The sequence below is a fragment of the Scyliorhinus canicula genome, chromosome 9 (genome assembly GCF_902713615.1).
Source record: "Scyliorhinus canicula chromosome 9, sScyCan1.1, whole genome shotgun sequence".
NCBI lineage: Eukaryota > Metazoa > Chordata > Chondrichthyes > Carcharhiniformes > Scyliorhinidae > Scyliorhinus > Scyliorhinus canicula.
The window spans coordinates 60890674-60910700 of record NC_052154.1 but is presented as its reverse complement, the minus strand read 5'-3'; the positions used below and the strand labels follow the sequence as shown (position 1 = coordinate 60910700).

At 48.2% G+C, this 20027-nt stretch overlaps 1 protein-coding gene across 4 annotated transcripts in view; it reads left to right on the top strand.

Annotated features, from left to right (window-relative positions):
- Window positions 1-20027, top strand: part of dpep2 (dipeptidase 2) — an 82984-nt gene that overhangs the window by 53578 nt on the left and 9379 nt on the right. For all 4 annotated transcript variants that reach the window (XM_038806754.1, XM_038806751.1, XM_038806753.1 and 1 more), the window contains 2 exons: window positions 2883-2958; window positions 3039-3174. In XM_038806754.1, coding sequence (XP_038662682.1) covers window positions 2883-2958; window positions 3039-3174 — 212 coding nt within the window. The remainder of the gene's footprint in view (window positions 1-2882; window positions 2959-3038; window positions 3175-20027) is intronic.

Sequence of the window (20027 nt, the reverse complement as noted above, 5' to 3'; positions counted from 1 at the left end):
CCCGTGATCAGGGCCCGCCAATCGTGGGCGGGCCTGTGCCGTTGGGGCACTCTATTCCTATGCGCCGGCCATGTAAGCCTCTACGATGGGCGGCGCGAAGGTGAACCCCCCCCTGCACATGCGCGGGGATGACGTCAGCAGCCGCTGACACTCCCACGCCGGCCGGCGGAGTCCCTTCGGCCCTGGCTGGCGCGGTGCCAAAGGCCTTCCACGCCGGCCGGCGGGGCGCAAACCACTCCAGCGCCGGCCTAGCCCCTGAAGGTGCGGAGGATTCCACACCTTTGGGGTGGCCCGCACTGAAGTGGTTCACGCCACTCCGTCCCTCCGTCCCAAAAATTGTGCTTTTTGATGAAGTAATCCTGTTTTGTGCTTGTTCACAAAATGTTTCAGGGTGGAAGCACTCACAAAATGTTAAGGGGATGTGAAGAAAAGACAAGCTATGGTTTTAGATAAAAATCTTTAAATTAAAATCAGAGGCCACATCCTTTAAAGAGCCTGTATCATTTACGTACTGCTAAATTATGATTTTTTATAAAGTGAATATGAATATATGTCCCTGATCAGATAGAGAATCATGTTTGAGAGATCCACACAAAATGACTAGCTCAGAAATATGTAAATCAGCCCAGATTAGATAGAAACATAGGGAGGATATTTCTCATTTCTAGCCAGAGTGGCACAGTAGGTGGGCAAAACAGCTTGGAAGTTGCTGGCCCCAAGGGCAGCTTCTCCCACTGTAGAGTTAGGGACATATAAAAACTAAAGGGCAGGTACCATGGCGTCATACTGGTGGGGCAAGCACAGCAACATAGGGCTGGATTCTCCGTAGCCCCGTGCCGGAATCGGGGCCGGCGCGGGGGAGCAGAATCCACTTTCACGCCGTAATTGGGCCCGACACTGGTTCGGCGATTCTCCAAGCCCCGAAAATCAGCGTGACCACGGAGTATGCCGTGCCACCGGGGAGCCATTGTCAGAGGCCCGCCCAGCAATCCTCCGCTCCCGACCGGCCGAGTTCCCGAAGGCGTGGAACCAACCACCTATTGCCAGTCGGGATGCTGGGCGTGGCAGCTGCGGACTCAGTCTGCGGCCACCCTGGTCAGGGGCAGGTGAATAGAAGACCGGGGGGGCCTTATAAGCGGCCGGCAATTAACTGTGCGGGGGTCGAGGTTTGGGCGTCCATCCGATCGGGGGGTCTCTTTTTTCGGAGTCCACCATGGCACAGTGCAGCCTCTGGAAGACTCCAGAACCTGATGTGGGGGGGCCCGTAACCACAGCTAAAGCTGTGAGGTTCCCTCCGGGTCCCTACAGGGCATCGAATTTGTTCAAATTTTTGGAAGGAATTTCTGGAGTAAAACTCCACCGTTTTTACTCTAGCGTGAGGACATGGGGCGCGATTCTCCCAACGGGAGACTGAGTGCCGACGCCGGAGTGAAACCTGGAGTGTTTCACTCCGGCGTCGGAGGCCGCTCCTCGCACCCAATTCTCCCCCCCCCCCACCCCAGGGGGCTAGGAGCGGAGGTTTGTGAATCCCGAACGCCCGGCCTTGACTCTTGCGTCAAAGCGGCGCGCCAGGAATGACGCGGCCGGCGGCGCCGAGGTGACGTCAGCCGCGCATGCGCAGGGTGGCCGGCTCCAACCCGTGCATGCACGGTTGTCGTCTTCCCCTCCACTGCCCCCGCAAGACATGGCGGCTTGATCTTGCGGGGCGGCGGAGGGAAAAGAGTGCGTCTCTTAGAGACGCCGGCCTGACGATCGGTGGGCACCGATCGCGGGCCAGTCACCTCATGAGCAAGCCTGTGGTGCTCGATCCTCCCTCCGTCCCCCCACAGGCCCCACACTTACCTGTCGCGCGCTGTTCACGACAGCAGCGACCAGGTGTGGTTGCCGCCGGCGTGAACCGGTCGGGTTCGTCAGGCCGCTCGGCCCATCCGGGCCGGAGAATCGCCGGTCGCCGTGAGAAACGCAACACGCCATTTTTGGGGGGTGGGAGAATCGTGGGGCGTGCCAGGGTGGCGTGTCGTGATTCGCCAGGCCCTCCCTCGATTCTCCCACCCGGCATGGGGAGCGGAGCATCGCGCCCATGGTCTCATTTTGGGAGAATCCAGCCCATAGTTCTTAAAATATTGGGTTGCCCTTTTAAAAATAAAATAGACCTCTTTCCACCCACCCACCCTGCACAGAACACAGCCAGTGCGTGGAGGGTGTGCGTGTGTGTGGCAGCCATAAAAGATCGAACCAATCTAAACCCAGCTTCCAAAGAAATATAGATGTGCCTGAGGTGCGAGTCCTCTGCAGATCAAATGCTGTGAAAGATAAATGATGGACCTTAATGAATGACTGGGACCACCTCTGCCCTGATGCATTGCTGGAATAAGTAAAGAGCAGAGCTTTAAGCAGCAACTGGCACTTGCCGAGCTTCCGTCCTTACAGAGCTGTAAATACACTGGGACTTTCTCACAAAGTCAGCCGCAAGAGCGCAACATCTCTGCCCCAATATAGAGAACTGGGTGGGCATTTGGAAAGATGAATATAAAAGTGTTGGTTGGTTGGGGGGGGGGGGGGGGGGGGGGGGTAGGTGTTTCGTTGGACTTCAGGAGTCAGCAAATACTCGAGTGTGATGGGCTGAATGGCTTCTTACTGTGCTGCAAATTCTTTACGTTTCGAGGCCCAGCTTAAATCGACACACAAGCAAAATAAAAATCTGAGTTTCATGTACTCAACAACGGACATAATGCAGCATGTATTTTGTTTTAAAAAATTGAATTGCAATTGATTTCTTTGCAAGAACAACTAGAATTTTGAACCTCACTGAGGAAAAAAATAGGAGAATGTTGAAGCTTCCTGTTCAGAGTCGGTGTTACAAATTGTGCCTGCTGTTACAGATCATTTCGACTACATCAAGAAGATTGCTGGTTATGAGTCGGTTGGAATCGGTGGAGATTATGATGGGGCCACTTGGTTTGTATGCTATGCTATTCCAAACGTTACTTCTTTTGATATGCTGTCTGATATCTCCTGACATTTGTGGTGGGTTGCAGGTTCCCCCAGGGTCTAGAAGATGTGTCAAAATATCCTGCACTAATTAAGGAATTGCTGAGGCGCAAATGGACAGCAGATGAATTAAAAGCCGTACTGCGAGATAACTTTCTCCGGGTTTTCGGCAAAGTTGAAGAGGTAAGAAAGCCAAATATGAGTGGGTGGTGGGGTGCTGTTACCTTACTGCCGCTGGTGTTTGTGTTAACTGAATAATGTGTGGTCGAGTTCCTCTGGAGAACGTATTGGGAAGTAAACCTCAACAATGAAATCATTCCTTCCCCACCCACCCCCGTCCTGCCACCCCCCCCACCCACCCCCGTCCTGCCACCCCCCCCCCACCCCTCTCTTCCACCCCCCCCCCCCCCCCCCCCCCCCCCCTCCGCCAATCCTCCAAATATTTGACTGTGATAAAAATGGCGATGTGCATGAGTATATGACAATCTGTGCCCTGGGTAATGGGACTGGACCTGCAGTCTCAGCCATGTTAGGGAATGAAATAAGCCAGTTTCCTCCAAGTGCTCACTGCAAGGTGGTATTCCAGCGGCTTAATGTCAGCCTGTTGTCAGACAGTGAGAAATTAACAAGCACTTACTTGTGAAAGAAAATAACTAAGGTAATGGGATAGTAATACAACGGGGGCAATTTTCCCATCGCCTTGCACCCGGTGCCAATCCCGTTGGTTTGGGAGCACCATGGGAGAGGTCCAAAATTTGCTTCTCACCAGGCGCAAAACCGTGCATGAGTCATCCCACCCGTGGTACCCGGTGTGGGATGGGCATGATCCAGGTAATGATATTTCAGTGATCGTAACCAGCGGACTGGTCAGTATTTAAAAACTCTGCGACCAGCCTGCACGGGTTCACCACTACAGTAACTGACATCATTAGTAAGTGTGTAGAAGACTGTGTGCCAAAGAAGCAAATCCGCGTGTTTCCCAACTGGAAACCCTGGATGAACAGGAGTATCCACTGCTTGCTAAAGTCTAGGTCTGAGGCGTTCAAGTCAGGCGACCCTGACCTCTATAAGAAAGCCAGATATGATCTAAAGAAATCCATCAAAAATGCCAAAAGACAGTACCGGACCAAGCTCGAGTCCCAGGCTAGCCACACGGATCTCCGCTGTCTATGGCAACGGGCTACAAGATGTAAACTCGTCGGCTCCAACGCACCCCTCCCTGATGAGCTCAACGTATTCTATGCCCCCTTTGAGCAAGAGCTCAGCGAGAGCGAGCCCTCCACCCCAGAAGCCTGGGATGAACTGTATCTGCGATCACCACTGCAGACGTCAGAGCAGCCTTTTCGAAGGTCAACCCTCGGAAAGCCACAGGCCCGGATGGGGTACCCGGATGAGCACTCAGGTCTTGCACGGATCATCTGGCAGACATCTTCAACTCTCTTTACAACAATCTGAGGTCCCTATCTGCTTCAAGAAGACGACCATCATCCCTGTACCAAAAAAACGACAAGTAGCGTGCCTTAATGACTATCATCCAGTGGCTCTGACATCCATCATCATGAAGTGCTTCGAAAGGTTAGTCATGGCACAAATCTACTCCAGCCTCTCGGATTGCCTTGGTCCACTACAGTTCGCCTACCACTGCAACAGGTCCACAGCAGACGCCATCTCCATGGCCCTGCACTCTATCCTGGAACACTTAGATAATAAAGACACCTACGTCAGAATCCTATTTATTGACTTCAGCTCAGGCTTCAACACCATCATTCCTACGAAACTCATCTCCAAACTCTGTGACCTTGGCCTCCACTCCTCCCTCTGCGACTGAATCCTGAACTTTCTAACCCACAGGCCACAATCAGTAAGGATAGGCAACAAAACCTCCTCCACGATCATCCTCAACACTGGTGCCCCACAAGGCTGTGTCCTCAGCCCCCTACTATACTCCTTATACACCTATGACTTTGTGGCCAAATTCACCTCCAACTCGATTTTCAAATTTGCTGATGTCACCACCGCAGTGAGGCGGATTTCAAACAATGACGAGACAAAGTACAGGAATGAGATAGAGAATCTGGTGAACTGGTGCGACGGCGATAATCTCTCCCTCAATGTCAGCAAAACTAAGGAGATTGTCATCGCCTTCAGGAAGCGTAGTGGAGAACATACCCCTGTTTACATCAATGGGAATGAAGTAGAAAGGGTCGAGAGCTTCAAGTTTTCAGGTGTACAGATCACCAACAGCCTGTCCTAGTCCCCCATGCCGACACTATAGTTAAGAAAGCCCACCAACGTCTGGTCCATGTTTGTGTGGACCAGTACTAAATGACGCCCTGGCGAGGTCTGCTATGAGCAGCTGGTGAATCCTGGGCCCCTAATGGCTCATTAAAATATGTATTTATGCATCTCTTCCAGCGAGAGCGAGATCCAGAGCGTGACGTAATCTCGGGAGACTTTTCAGTCTCTGGAATCTCGCGAGGGGCCCACACGAGATTCAACGGACCCGTCCTGACACCAAGTTGGGTGCAGCGAGGCCACTTAATCACGCCCGATAGGTCAACATTTCCCTGCAAACATCTGTCCATCTTAGTTCTTGCTTTATTGGAAGAAGGGTGAATCGCATGAGATGGACTGTTTTAGATTTCTAAATTTTGTGTAGCCCTAACTGAAATTATTTTATGCTCAGTAAAAGTGAGTGAAATGGCTGCTATGCAATTGGCCATCCTTTTCTCCCCCTTCATACTCACTTCCTTGTTGCTATTGGGAGAATAACATTTTTTAAAATGAAGAGAAATAATTAATTTCCCAAGTGATAATGAGGGTTTCATTTTCAATCAAATTAAGGAACCACCCCCCCCTGCCTTCCTTTGATTCAGGGCCATGTTCATTATAAATTCCAAAGTACTGGAGAAAAACTGGGTAAAATGGAAAACAATCCCAGATATTTCCTCTCTGAAAATGAATACGCTGTCTTGAACACTTGAAGATTTGGGGTTTTTGTTTGCTATAATATGAGTGAAGGAATGCTACCGAAATTTACACAATAGAAAAAGTTAATGCGGTCCAATTGGTCTCGGTTGCACATGGGTTTCTTTGCACACTTTATTTCACCCTATCAGCATAACGTTTGGCTGCTCCTTCTCTCATGTTTGTATTCAGCTTCCTATTAAACATGTCTATGCTATTCAGCATAACTGCACCTTATGGTGATGGGTTCCACGTTCCAACCACCCTCTGGGTCACGAGGTTCTCCTGAATCCTCAATTTGACTAATTGGCTGGGTACTTACATTTCTATTACATGTCTGCTTCCCACTTCACTTTCCAAGTACTGTACTATAGCAGACTTATATTCAGTGTCATTTCTGAGTACTTAGCGTTTTAGACACTGTTAATGACCTTTCGCTCATTTTCTATGCTGGATTGGATGCTGACAGAATCCATTGTAATCAGGTTTAGTATTTTGACAGTTCTCCCTCTTTTCCTCCGATGTTAATGACTGTCATGGTAAGAAATCTTTGGCCAATTGACAGATTCTATAAACCTTGATAGAAATCTACATTTGAAATCTGTCTGAACCAGTTAAAAAGCGATTCTCCTGATATCATTCAAGGTTTTATTCCGAGCAGATCACATTGACCAGCCAACATAGCTGTCAGTGATTATTACTTAACATACATACAATGATAAATCAGGAAGATGAAGCAATGGTAATTTGCCATTACAGCCAGAGATAAGAGTTCAAGACGGCACGGTGGTTAGCACTGCTGTCTCATAATGCCGGGAACCCGGGTTCATTTCCGTCATTGGGTGATTGTGTGGAGTTTGCACTTTCTCCAAGTGTTGTTTTTTATTCTTTTTTTTACAGGATGTGGGCATCACTGGCTAAGCCAGCATTTGTTGCCCATCAGTAATTGCCCTTGGGAAGATGGTAATGAGCTGCCTTCTTGAACTGCTGCAGTCCATGTGGTGTATACATCCACAGTGCTATTAGGGAGGGATTTCCAGGATTTTATCCCAACGGCAGTGAAGGAAAGGTGATATATTTCCAAGTCAGGATGTTGAGTGACTTGGTGGGGATCCTCCAAGTGGTGGTGTTCCCCATATCTGCTGCCCTTGATGGGAGTGGTTGTTAGTTTGGAAGGTGCTGTTTAAGGGGTCTTGGTGAGTTCCTGCAGTGTATCTTGTAGATGGTACACCCGGCTGCCACTGTGCGTCGGTGGTGGAGGGAGTGAATGTTTGTGAAAGGGGTGCCAATCAAACGGGCTGCTTTGTCCTGGATGGTGTTGAGCTTCTTGAGTGTTGTTGGAGCTGCACTCATCCAGGCAAGGGGAGAGTATTCCATTACACTCCTGACTTGTGCCTTGTAGATGGTGGACAGTCTTTGGGAAGTCCGGAGGTGAGTTACTCGCCGTGGATTTTCTCTGGGTGCTCCAGTTTCCTTCCACAGTCCAAATATGCGCAGGTTAAGTGGATTAGCTACACTAAAAATGATCCCTTAGTGTCCAGAGATGTTCAGGTTAGGTGGGGTCACAGGGGTAGAGCAGGAGTTGGGACTAGGAAGGGTGCTCTTTCAGAGGATATGTGCAGACTCGATGGGTTCAGTGACTTCCTGCACTGTGGTTCTATGTAGTAGTCCAAGCAGCTAGGCATTACAAACCACCTCCAAACCACAAGGGAGAACTTAGCATAAATAAAAAGGATTCACAGAAGACATCTGTTACGCACATGGCTGCTGGTGAATGCTTAAGGGAAATTAGTCGACTGCCTACAACTGTATTTTTGCAATTTATTACAATGTGAGGAAAGCTTTGAAATCGAGAGAAGGACATGTCCCAAACATTTTGTGATGATTTTGAGTAAAATTAATGTTTATTGAGCGTTAAAATAAACAACAATAAAGTAAATTAGAAATACACTTGCCTGAGGCAATGGCCACGCAAAGTGTCACTCACATTCTCCCCGTGTCTGCGTAGGCCTCACCCCCACAACCCAAAGATGTGCAGGGTAGGTGGATTGGTCACGCTAAATTGCCCCTTAATTGGAAAAACATAATTGGGTACTCTAAATTAATAAAAAAACAAAGTATAACCAATTTTGCATCGTTCTAAACAATCTTTACTTCACTACATTTACAGCTAACTCTCCAGAAGGGTTCCATAACACCTTATAGATTTTCAAAACTGTAAGGATACAGTAACAGTTACCACACCAGGCAGTTATATCTCTTTGGGCTTGCTTCTGAGATAGAACAAACAGCTGGCTTTTCAAAACAGGCTTTCTTCACAGACACTGCTTACTGGGAGTTACACAGCTATTCCTGCGACTCACCGAGGTCTAAATAGCACCTTCCTAAGCATACCCTTAATCATGTCCTTATATATAGTTTTCCATTTAGATCCCTCATCTCAGCTCACGGGCAAAATTTTCTAATTTCTTGTTCTAAGTGCTGGTTCTGGTGAGAAAAACGGTGTGCAGCTCCTCAGCCGGCATTTCTCGGCAGATAATGGAACACTTTGAGTAAGGAAATGCTGCAGGCATGTCTGATGCCATCACACTGGCAGGGTGAGGCCTAATGGAGCCGGGTGCTGGCTCTACAGGGATCAAAGCATGCTTTTTAACTGCAATAAACAAAAACACCTCTGCCCCCCCCCCCCCCCCCCCCACCCCACCATGGATAAGGGGATCTCTATTTCACGGATAAAGGGAACACCCCTCCCCCTAGGAATCTCGCCAGAGGCTGCCCTCTGGGGCAGTGCCAGGGTATTGACCGGCTAGGTCCCTCTCCCCCCCCCCCGGGGGTGAGACTTACCTGCACGTCTCTTCCCTTCGCCTGGTTCACATTTTGCAAAAGTAGTTGTAAACCTTGCCAACGTGATGACACGCTAGTGAGGGGGTAATTCTGAACGTGGGGGAAACATACGCTGGGAAAACCCTTTAATTAAATGATCATTTATGGAAATGAGGTTCCTGCCCGTTATGTCACTGGCGAGGGGTGGACAAAATCAGAAATAGAGATCTTGCCGCCAAGATTCCCGTTTCAACAGTTTCGACAGATTTTCGACCAGCATCACCATTTTCACCAGAGGTCAAACTTAAATACCTTCATTTGTTCATTCTGGCCTTTAAAGTGTAAATACAAAGTACACTCACCTAATGAGTCTCTCCTCACACCTTGTCCCTTCCTTTGACCTTTAACACTTTAGTCAAATCTCCTCATGTTCTATCCCCCATTGTATCAACTTGCCTTTGGTAAACATGCCTTTATAGTGTTGCTCAGCTGGTCAACATATCAAAGGCAATGGTATCATTGACACAGCCAAGCTGCACCTGCCCTATTCAAGTTACATTTTCCCACAGTTTAAAAAATATATAACCAGCAAACAATATTCCAATTTCTTGGATTTCCCTGATATTTCAGAGTCATTACTGTTTTCCTGGCACATCACAGAAGCTGGTGTAAGATGGAGTGTTACAAATGCTGTAGTTTACTAAACAGCCACTTAGGTGGCAATGAAAATACACCTCCCCCAAGTTCCTCTAATAGTTGGTTAAGAGAATAGGAAGTTGACCGTAAGGATCAAGCAAGTGTTATGCCTGATTATAATCACCAGGGAAAGGGTGCTGAGAAAATTATTAGAACTAAAAATTGACTGGTGCCTAGGTCCTGATGGACTTCATCCTGAGGTCTTAAAGAAAATGGCTGCTCCCCGAATGCTGGAAAGGTCCGATTAGATTAGAAAACAGGTATTAAAGAAAGGAGAGACACAGAAAGCAGCAAGGTGCAGGCCAGTTAGTGCAACATCTGTCATAGGGAAAATGCTGGAATCTATTATTGAGGTGGGTACAGCGGGACACTGAGAAAATCTCAAGGCAATCAGGCAGAGTAGGCATGGTTTTGTGAAAGGAAAATCCTGTTTTGACAAATTTATTAGAGTTAGAACATAGAACAGTACAGCACAGAACAGGCCCTTCGACCCTCAATGTTGTGCCGAGTTCTTTGAGGAAATAACTCACAGCATAGATAAAGGGGAACCTGTGGTTGTGGTGCACTTCAATTTCCAGAAGGCATTTGACAAGGCGCTGCATCGAAGATTATGACACAAAAGAGGGGCTCATGGTGCAGGGGGTAACATATTAGCATGGATAGAGTTTTGAATAGCTAACAGGAAGCAGAGAATAGGTACTAATGGGTCATTTTCAGGTTGACAAGATGTTAATGAAGGATCACCACGAGAATCAGTGCTGGGGCCTCAACTATTTACAATTTATATGAATGTATAGTTTCTTAATTTGCTGATGAGAAGGGGAAAGTAAGTTGTGGAGAAGACACAGGGGGTTGCAAAAGGATATAGATAGGTTAAGAGAGTGGATACAAAATTTGGCAGGTGGAGTACAAGGTGGGAAAATGTGAGCTTGTCTTCCGTGAAAGGAAGAGCAGAAAAGCAGTGCATTATTTAAGTGAGAGAGATTGCAGAAATCTGAGGTATGGAGAGGTCTGTCAGTCCTGGTGCACAAATCACAAACAGTTATTTTGCAGGTACAGCAAATGGAACGTTATTGTTAACCGTGAGGGGAATGGAATATAAAAGTAGAGATGTTTTGCTGCAAAGGGCTTTGACTGCGTACAGTTTTGGTCTCCTTATTTAAGAAAGGACACTATCTGTGTCCTTTCGCACTGGCCACGCCGTGCTACATTACGTCAGCCGCTCGTGGACCCAGCCCGCGAAATCGTCTCCCCCCCTTTGGCCGGCTAGGGCACCCCGGACCCCACCCCCATCCCAGTGCCCCCAGCCCCTGATAAAGTCTGCCCTGCCTGCGAAACAGCCCTCCCCCGACTGTGGCCGCGCTGGATGAGACCACATGTGACCGACGCCGCCGGGAACATGGACGGTCGGGGGCGGAGCATGGGGGGGGCGAGCCTCAGGCAATGTCCTGAGGCCGTCAATACGCCGTGTGGCGTACCTTCTGAATATGCCGCTTTGGAGGGGGCGGAGCCACCCGCGATTTGGTTGGGAACTGTGGGCGCGATTCTCCCGAGTCACGAAAACTCGGGAAGCTGGCGTCAAAAACGGGCGCGTTTGACGCCAGCCTCCGCCCCCCCCCCCCGACCGGGAACCGATTCAGCTCCCCGGTCGGGGCTAGTATCGCACGGCCGTGAACTCCGGCATCGCGGGCTTAACGAATGTCGTTAAGCCCGCTAGCCAGAGTTAGCGACAGCTGACGCGTCAGATGATGTCAGCCGCGCATGCGCGGATTAGACGACTCCAACCCGCGTATGCGCGGATGACGTCATCGCGCTTGTGCATGAAACCCGCGCATTATCCGCGGATGGATCCATCGGGGCGGCGGAGGGAGAAAGAGTGCGCGGGGTAAGTACCCGCTGCCCGCGATCGGTGGGCACCGATCGTGGGCCATGGCACCCTTGGCACGGCCGTGGTACTGCCGTGCCAATCGGTGCCATGGTTTCCCAGATCGGGACTTTACGGCCTTTTTTACGAACGGTCAGACAAGGTGTGTTTTACGTTCATAAAAACGGCCGTAAAGGCCTTGGAATTCGGCCCATCGGCCAAGGGGTGAATAGCTGCTCGCCGTAAAAAAACGGCGGGCAGCGATTCGTGTCGGGAGGCGGGCGTGGGGGGGGGGGGGGGAGAATAGCGGGAGGGCGTCGGACCAGCGTGTCCGTAAATATTTACGCCGCCCGCTATTCTCCGAATTTTCGTGACCGCGGAGAATTGCGCCCTATGATTCTGGCTGATCGCCGAACGCAATTTCGGTGACCAGAGAATCCAGCCAGAGTCTCCCATTTAAGATAGAGATGAGGATAATTTGTTTTCTCAGAGGGTCATAACTCTGTGGAACTCCCTTCCCCAGAAAGTGGTAAAGGCAGGGTCATCGAATATTTTTTAAGGCAGAGTTAGATAAATTCCTGACTAACAAGGAAATCAAAAGTTATTGGGTGTAGGTGGGATAGTAGTGTTGAGGCCACAATCTTATTGAATGATTGAGCAGGCTTGAAGGACTGAATGGCCTACACCTGTTGCTAATTCGTTTGTTCGTATGATTCTAGGCATGTCCAATGCTGTTCTCAGTGTAACACTCAGTGGAACAGTGGATGTAAGATATAATAGTAGACTTTGGCACTGTTCAGTTACAGAGGGAAAAGTTAGTCATGTTTCCTGATCATCATCCAACAATTCTGAATGGCAAGGCCATATATGTGACTATCATGTGAGGGCAAGGTTAGTTCAGATTGATGTTACCATAGCTGAACACATGATTAACACACCATCAAGATTAACACATGAAAAATAGGCGCTCGAGTGAGTTATTTAGGTCTCTAAATAAATTCCAAAGCAAGAAGTCAATATTTTCTGTGGCAGTGTAGTGAGGTGGGGTAGGGGATAGAGAAAACTGGTAAGATCCCTCCCACTAGTATACTGGTTATGAAACAGAGGGGATAAACTGAATGCTGTAAAAGTTTTCACTTTTAATGACAAATACACATTCCCATCATTTCAAATTGCAGCAGTCCTGTAAACAAGTTTCGAGTGTCATGTGTGTGTTGTTGCTCTCCTCATTCACTTTCCCAAAGAACAATCTTCTGCCTGTCTGTGCTGCCTGACTGGGCGAGCTCACCAGCCAACGTTACAGTCAGGAAGTGTTCTCCCCAATGACATTGTAAATGTGCTCTGTTCAAAATTGGAATCCAGAGCCCAGTTGAAGGGTAAGGGGATTGAACATTACTGTAAAACCAGTGGCTCGTTTCCTCATGGGGTGCTGACTGGTAACCGATAACTAATAACTTATGGTACATTTGATGAGGGGAGGGAAAACACAGAGCATCAGGCCTAAATCCTGACTCTAAGTCCACCTTGCATGGATAATACCAAAATGTATTTGTGGGTTTAAACCAAATGGCCCAGATTTGAAATAAAGATAAAATGGCTGACAGCAAATGGTATCCTTCTGAACTGACTCTGGTGTCAGGGGAAGGACTATTGAAATAGAAATATCCAGCAAATAGCATTGGAGAAACTTGTAAAAAACCACATTGATAACAGCGAGATGATTACTAATAAATCAAATAGGAAAATTGGGAGAAATTCTTAACTCGGGGTGGGTTAGGATGTGAAATGAAGTACCACAGAAAGGGGCTGAGGCAAGTAGTTTAACACTTTCAAACAGATACTGGAGAAGTACATGAAGGAAAAAGAAACCTAAAGATATGATGAAAGAATCAGATTGGGTAGATGGAGCTGGAAGCAAACTTGTGTGGAATATAAATATCAGCGCAGACTAGTTGGACCAATGGCCTATTTCCAGGATGTATGCTCTATGTAATTCAGTCTAAGTAATTGCTGTTCAAAATGCTTACCACTAAGATTCTTAAGACTAAGACAGAATACTAACATGATGTAGATTAGTATTACTAAAGGAACATTGTAGTGTCAGAGCCTTTCCGATGAAACGTTAAACCAAGGCCAGCTTATGTCTGGCTTAATAACTTGATAGACCGAGGCCCAGATTTTCACCACAACAGAGAAAATGGTGGAACTGCCTGAAGTCCCACCCCCAAAATTGCACTTCCTGTTTTTGCGGTGATGGGAATGTTTCACATGCTGGCCATTGTTCCCCCCACTCTCGGCAGATTTTGGTAGCCTAGGAATGTGCACCCCAAAATATGCAAAGTAAACCTGGTAAGAGCAGGCCTGAACTTGACCTATTTCTTGAACACTTTAGGAGCCCACAAACGGAAGCAGAGGGGAACTACAGCAGCAGGTATACCATCACTAAGAGTACCATTGAGCAGGCAATTAACATTTTAAAGATATGCTTCAATTGCTTTATCACTTTGCAATCCACCCCAAGCAAGGATATCAAAAAGTGGTCCTGGTGTGCTGCCTGCTGCACAACATTGCGCAGCAGACATTTACCAATTGACAGCAATAACTTCATGGACAGTGCTCCAACCTTGGACGAAGAGAAAGATGATGTGGAGATGCCGGCGTTGGACTGGGGTGAGCACAGTAAGAAGTCTTACAACACCAGGTTAAAGTCCAACAGGTTTGTTTCAAACACGAGCTTTCGGAGCACGGCTCCTTCTTCAGGTGAATGGGAAGAGAAAGATGGGGAGGATTATTCGGAAGATTCCGAAATGGATGAAGATGCGAAGGTTGCCAAAGGCAGAGCGGCTGGAAGACATGAGCATGTAGCCAGCCAGGGCTGACTCTCTGCAGGAGGGAATCATCGCCAAACAAGTCTGAGTCCTAAATAGATTGTCCTAAGGTCCCCCGATACCACTGCCACCAGCCAGTTCCTGGTGACATATTCCAGCTAAAGAATCTTGCACATTGACTCCACAGTTACTCAAGGGACTGCCCATCCTCCACAGGGGAGACAATAAACATCAATGAGTTGGACTCAGTCGTATTCATATGGTTGAAACCATCACCATAATAACCATGGGCACCATCATAGTGCAGAAAAACATGGTAATACGTCATTCACAGCCTGGTCCCATGAATACCAATGACTGAAAATATAGGCCCATGCTGCCAAATTGACCATATGCAAAGCAGGACCACAATGCTGAGAGTGACACAATGTCAGACTTCAAACGCTATACATGCTGATCAGATTGTATGTTGTAGCATACATACAGATAAGGCATCTGATGCATGAGGAACCCATAACTGTGCAGCAACAGCTCTTTGAAAGAACTAGCGTACCATCTATTCTGGCCAATGTTTAATTTTTAACGGGAGAGCCACATACATCATTCCTGGCTTCCATAGATCTCTGCTGACTGCGTAAGGCACATCCTATGAGACGTGGTATGCAAATTCAGCCAAAGTAGTGGGCACAGCAAAAGACCAACATTACCTGGATGATACATGGCCTCTCAGGTTGTGATGCCTACACCTCGGCCAGTGTGCAACACTGCAGAGCAGATGAATGCCAACATGCATGCTTGAGATACACCTCCTGGAGACAGAAAGTGGGATAAGAGGTAGATAATCTAATTAGTAAGACGTGACTAGTGGTGTCTTGCAAGGGTCTGAACTATTCATTGTATTTATTAAAGATTTCGATAATGGAATGGAATGCCACATATTTCAGTTTGTCAATGGCACAAAGATAGGCAACATCACTCACAATGCAGATACAATCATCAAACTACAGAAATATTGATGGAGTGGATGGGCAAAACTGCAGCAACTTGATTTCAGTGGACCTACTTTGGACCTAAAAAGGATAGAACGGGGTACTTTCTGAATTGTGAAAAAACAGAAACAGTGGAGCACCAAAGGGATTTGGAGGTCCAGCAACATAGATCATTAAAATGTCACAACGAGTTACAGAAAATGATCAAAAGACTATGGAATGCTAGCCTTTAAAGCTAGAATGCAAGGGGATAAGAAGCCTTGCTTCAGCAATGCAAGGCTCTGGTTACCACACTTTGAATGTCGTGAGAAATTCTGGGCTCCACACTTTAGGAAGGATATACCGGCCTTGGAGGGACTTCAGCATAGATTTACCAAACAATGCCTGGAGCGGGATTCTTCGACCCCCCCCCCCGCGCCGGGCCGGAGAATCGCCAGGGGACGGCGTGAATCCCGATCTGCCACTCCAACGCTGGCTGCCGGATTCTCCAGCGCCGGTTTTTCGGCAGGGGCGGGAATCGCGCCGCTCCGGTCGGGGGACGTTGGCAGTGCCCCCCCCCCGGCGATTCTCCGGCCCGTGATGGGCCGAGTGGCCACCCGTTTTTCAGCCGGTCCCTCCAGTGTACATTGCACCAGGTCCTTACTGGCGGGACCTGGCTCTGCGGGCGGCCTGCGGAGTCCTCGGGGGGGGGGGGGGGGGGGGAACTGGGGGATCTGTCCCCGGGGGTTCCCCCACGGTGGCCTGGCTTGCGATCAGGGCCCACTGATCCGCGGGCGGGCCTGTGACGTGGGGGCACTCTTTCTCTCCGGCGCCAGCCAGTGTAACGGTCCGCCACGGCCGGCGTGGAGAAGAACCCCCCTGCGCATGCACTGGGTTGCGCCAAAACACGCTGGTGCTCCCGCGCATGCGCCAACAAGCGCCGGCTGAAGGAGGCCCTTCGGCACCGGTTGGTGCGGCGCCAAGCCCTTCGGTGCCGGTCTAGCCCCTGAAGGTACAGAGGATTCCTCACCACGCCAGAGTGGTTCCTGTCACTCCTCAGCGCCGGTACAGCCCGCCCCGCCAGTTAGGGAAGAATTCCGCCCCTGGTCTCCAAAGATTGAACTCAGAGGAGAGATTATGAGGGCTTTATTATACTCCTTGGGATTTAGAACGCTAAGAGGTGATTAGATTGAAGTTTTCAAGGTATTAAGTGGAGACAAATAGTTTCTCTCCAGCTACCTGATTTCTGATGATTGGAGAGCCTCCAACTAAGGTGCATAGAGTCAGACCTTTCAGGAGAGGGATTAGGAAAATCTTCTGCATAGAAATGGTGGCATGAAGTTTGGGTCCCCTTCTTCTGCAAATGTCAATTGATGCTAGATCAAATGGACAGGCTGAAGGGGCTAAATGCTCCATTCTCGTTCCTATTTTCCAATATGTTCCAATGAAAAGGTGGGTCATTTGACTGGTTTCATGTAGATGCTACTTTGTGAGCTTTCCGCTTGGTAACTTCTGCGTGTCTATATTTTAGCAAATTAGCATGGTTTATCAACAAGCAGTGGCTAATTGAGCTAAAGTATGAGAAATAATTTAATTCATGTTGTTAGCTCTTAAATTAAAATCCCCACTTCAGCATGGCCCATACATTACAGATCATTTTATGTCTGAGGTCAACACTGATGAGACCATCAATTCACTAGACACGTGCTTTAAGATATGAACAGTGGTTTTAATCTACTTACTACAGAGCCAGCCTGTTACACGTTGAACTCTCGATGAACTGGTCGGCTGGCTCTGGGCATTGATATTTATACAGCAGTCCAGGGGGAGGAGCCGTGGGCAGAGCCAAGGGTGGAGCCCTGTACAAACTCCTAAGCATTCCCAGAGCTTCTCCCCCTAGTGGTCGGGCAATGCAACTGCGCTTACAATCGTACGGTCTCATATATATATCACAGTGTGAATTGCAGAGTTACATTCACCACAAACACCTGACCCGTGCCCAAGTCTGAGAATGGCCTGGGTGACTCTTCTGTCTGTCCCTTTATCTGTTTGTGTGAACCACCCCAAGGATGGTGTGGCTGGGATCAGAAGCTCACTTGACAGAAACTGGTTTGGTGAACCCATATTCCAGCGCAGCTCCAGTAACACAACACTAACTTGCTAGGATTTGTCCAACAATGTGATCCAATTCTTGGGGATTCAAGTCCTGAGTTAACCAACTAATTGTCCACATTGGTCTAGACAGGGTGTTACGAGAACTGATGCAGCATTAGTATTTGTCATGCAAATAGTTAACAAAAATGAAGCCATGCAGGGAAGGGTGGACTGAACAATTGAACCAACAATTCTCTATTACTGCCAGCAGCAGTAAACCAGTTAAAAATTATTTTTAAAACTGCCAATTATTTTTAGAATAATTATCTAAGTAGTTTGTCTTTAGTTCCAACATATTAATATAATTATAATCTATTAACATTATGTTTTGCTAAGTAATGGCCAAGATATTTTGAGCTCAAAGTGTTAAGGGAAAGCACGTTAGGAAGTGTTGTTATGAAGCAGTGGGTGTTAGGTACTAGTTAACATTTCCTGCAGTTGGAGAGCTAGCATACACTTCCTCTGATCAGTATCTTCTAGAAATATACTGTTGCAGCACACTGTTCTTGTTCCGTTTTACATTAAACATAAATGAGCATCTAGAAGCTTTTCTGCTGACTACCCTCAACTCCTTATACTTTTAATCAAGAGTTAGTATTTATTGGGGCCACTAAACCTTTCAACCTAAAGACCCGTGCAATTAAGCGTATGGCTGCTGAAGAATGTCACTATCCATTACGTAGAATCATATAGAATGTGTAGTGCAGAAACAGTCCACTTAGCTGGCAAAACTGCTACCAGCGTCAATGCTCCATGTAAGGCCTCCCCCACCCTATACCTATCGGCGTAAGCTTTTTATTTTCCTTGCTCATGAATTTATCTAACTTCCTTGTAAACACCTCGGTACTATTCACCTATTCGCTACATATTATCACATATTCATCTGCTCCCCAGCATTTAGTTTCCTTGTGCCTTCAGATTGAGGCTTCATTCTCGGAATTGCAACCACATTGTGTTCTCTGTGACAGTCAGGAAAAGAGTGATGCTGTGAACATCTTATTTACATGTAGGCTGGAATTTTCCCTTCCCGCTTTAGCTTCCCTGGTGGGAGCAGGAACCGGAGTCTTTCCGTCGAAGAGCAAGGAGGGTTGTTACGAGAAACCATGCACTTCCTTTTTAAAAATTCATTTACGGGATGTGGGCGTCGCTGGTTACGCCAGCATTTATTGCCCATCCCTAGTTGCCCTTCAGAAGGTGGTGGTGAGCTGTCTTCTTGAACCGCTGCAGTCCCTGAGATGTAGGTACACCCATCATGGTGTAAGGGAGGGAGTTCCAGGATTTTGACCCAGCGAAGCAACGATGATATATTTCCAAGTCAGGGTGGTGAGTGGCTTGGAGGGGAACCTCCAGATGGTGAGGTTCCCAGGTATCTGCTGCTCTTGTCCTTCTAGATGGTAGCGGTCGTGGGTTTGGAAGGTGCAGCCTAAGGAACCTTGGCGAGTTCTTGCAATGTATCTTGTAGATGGTGCACACAGCTGCCTCATTATTTATGTATGTGCATAATAGTCACGCATCTCATGGTGGGGAGGACAGAACGTTGCACGCCTTATGGTGCCATATTTAAAAGGCACCTGTACAATTGATGAATCAGTGCAACAGAACTTCAGGGTACTGAGAAGGTAGCGGCCCCACGGTTCAGCGATGCCTCTTTGGAGACTCTCCTCCAGGCCATGGAGATCACGAGGGATGTCCTCGTGACCAAGACTGAGAGCAGGAGGCCCACCCGACTCACCACACTGACCTGGGAGGAGGTTGCCAGGGTGTGGGTGCTGGAGGGGTACAGAGGAGGACCATCTTGCAGTGCGGGAAATGGATGAATGATTTAATCCACACCCGCAGGCAATGCAAACCTTCTCATTTCTAAACTCACCATTCTTCTGCATCGGTAGTGGGATGTGGACATCAATGGCAAGGCCAGCATCTGTGCTGCCCATCGCTAAAAGCCCTTCAGAAGGTGCGGGGTTGCTGCTTCGTTGTCCCACTGTAGTCCATGTGGTCTGCTGGTTAGCAGGCAGCTTCGGGTTGCTGACCCAGCCATAGTGAAGGCATTGCGGTGGGGCGAGCAGGAAGGTGCTGTTGGAGTAGAGGGCAGCTTATAGATGCTGCTGTTCCCATGCCTCAGTTGCCCTTGTCCCTTTAGCTGCTGGGGCTCGCGGGTCTGGATGGGGTTGCCACAGTAGCCAGGGGGCTAGCAGACATCCATCTTTCACACAGCTGCCACTCTCATTGGTGGTGGAGGGACTGAACCTTGAGGGTGCTGAATGGGTTGTCAGTCAAGTCAGCTGCTTTGACCTGGACGGTGTTCAACTTCCTGATTGCTTTTGGAGCTACATTTATCCAGGAAAATGACAGTCTTCCCTCAAATCCTCATTTGTGCCATGTACATGTTGGACAGGATTTGGGGTGTCAGGAGATCACTTATTACCATAGAATTAGTAGCATGTAACTTTCTCCTGCACCAGATCATAATTCATCTATCTATCTGTAGAGTTGTCTCAGTGTTTACCTGCACTTTCTACCAGCCCAGCGACACACACCCCAGTGGATGTTATATCTAGGTTAGGCTTGGGTTCACACTCCAGTGGTCACCTCACAGACATGTGTCTCCAGCGGGCAGAGGCAGTGAGAACCGAGCCTCTGCAACTTGGAGAAGTCAGAGTCAGATGATGAGCCTCTGGGAGCAGCCATGGAAAAGATGCTGAACTATCAAAGAAACACAGGGGAACATCAGGGAGA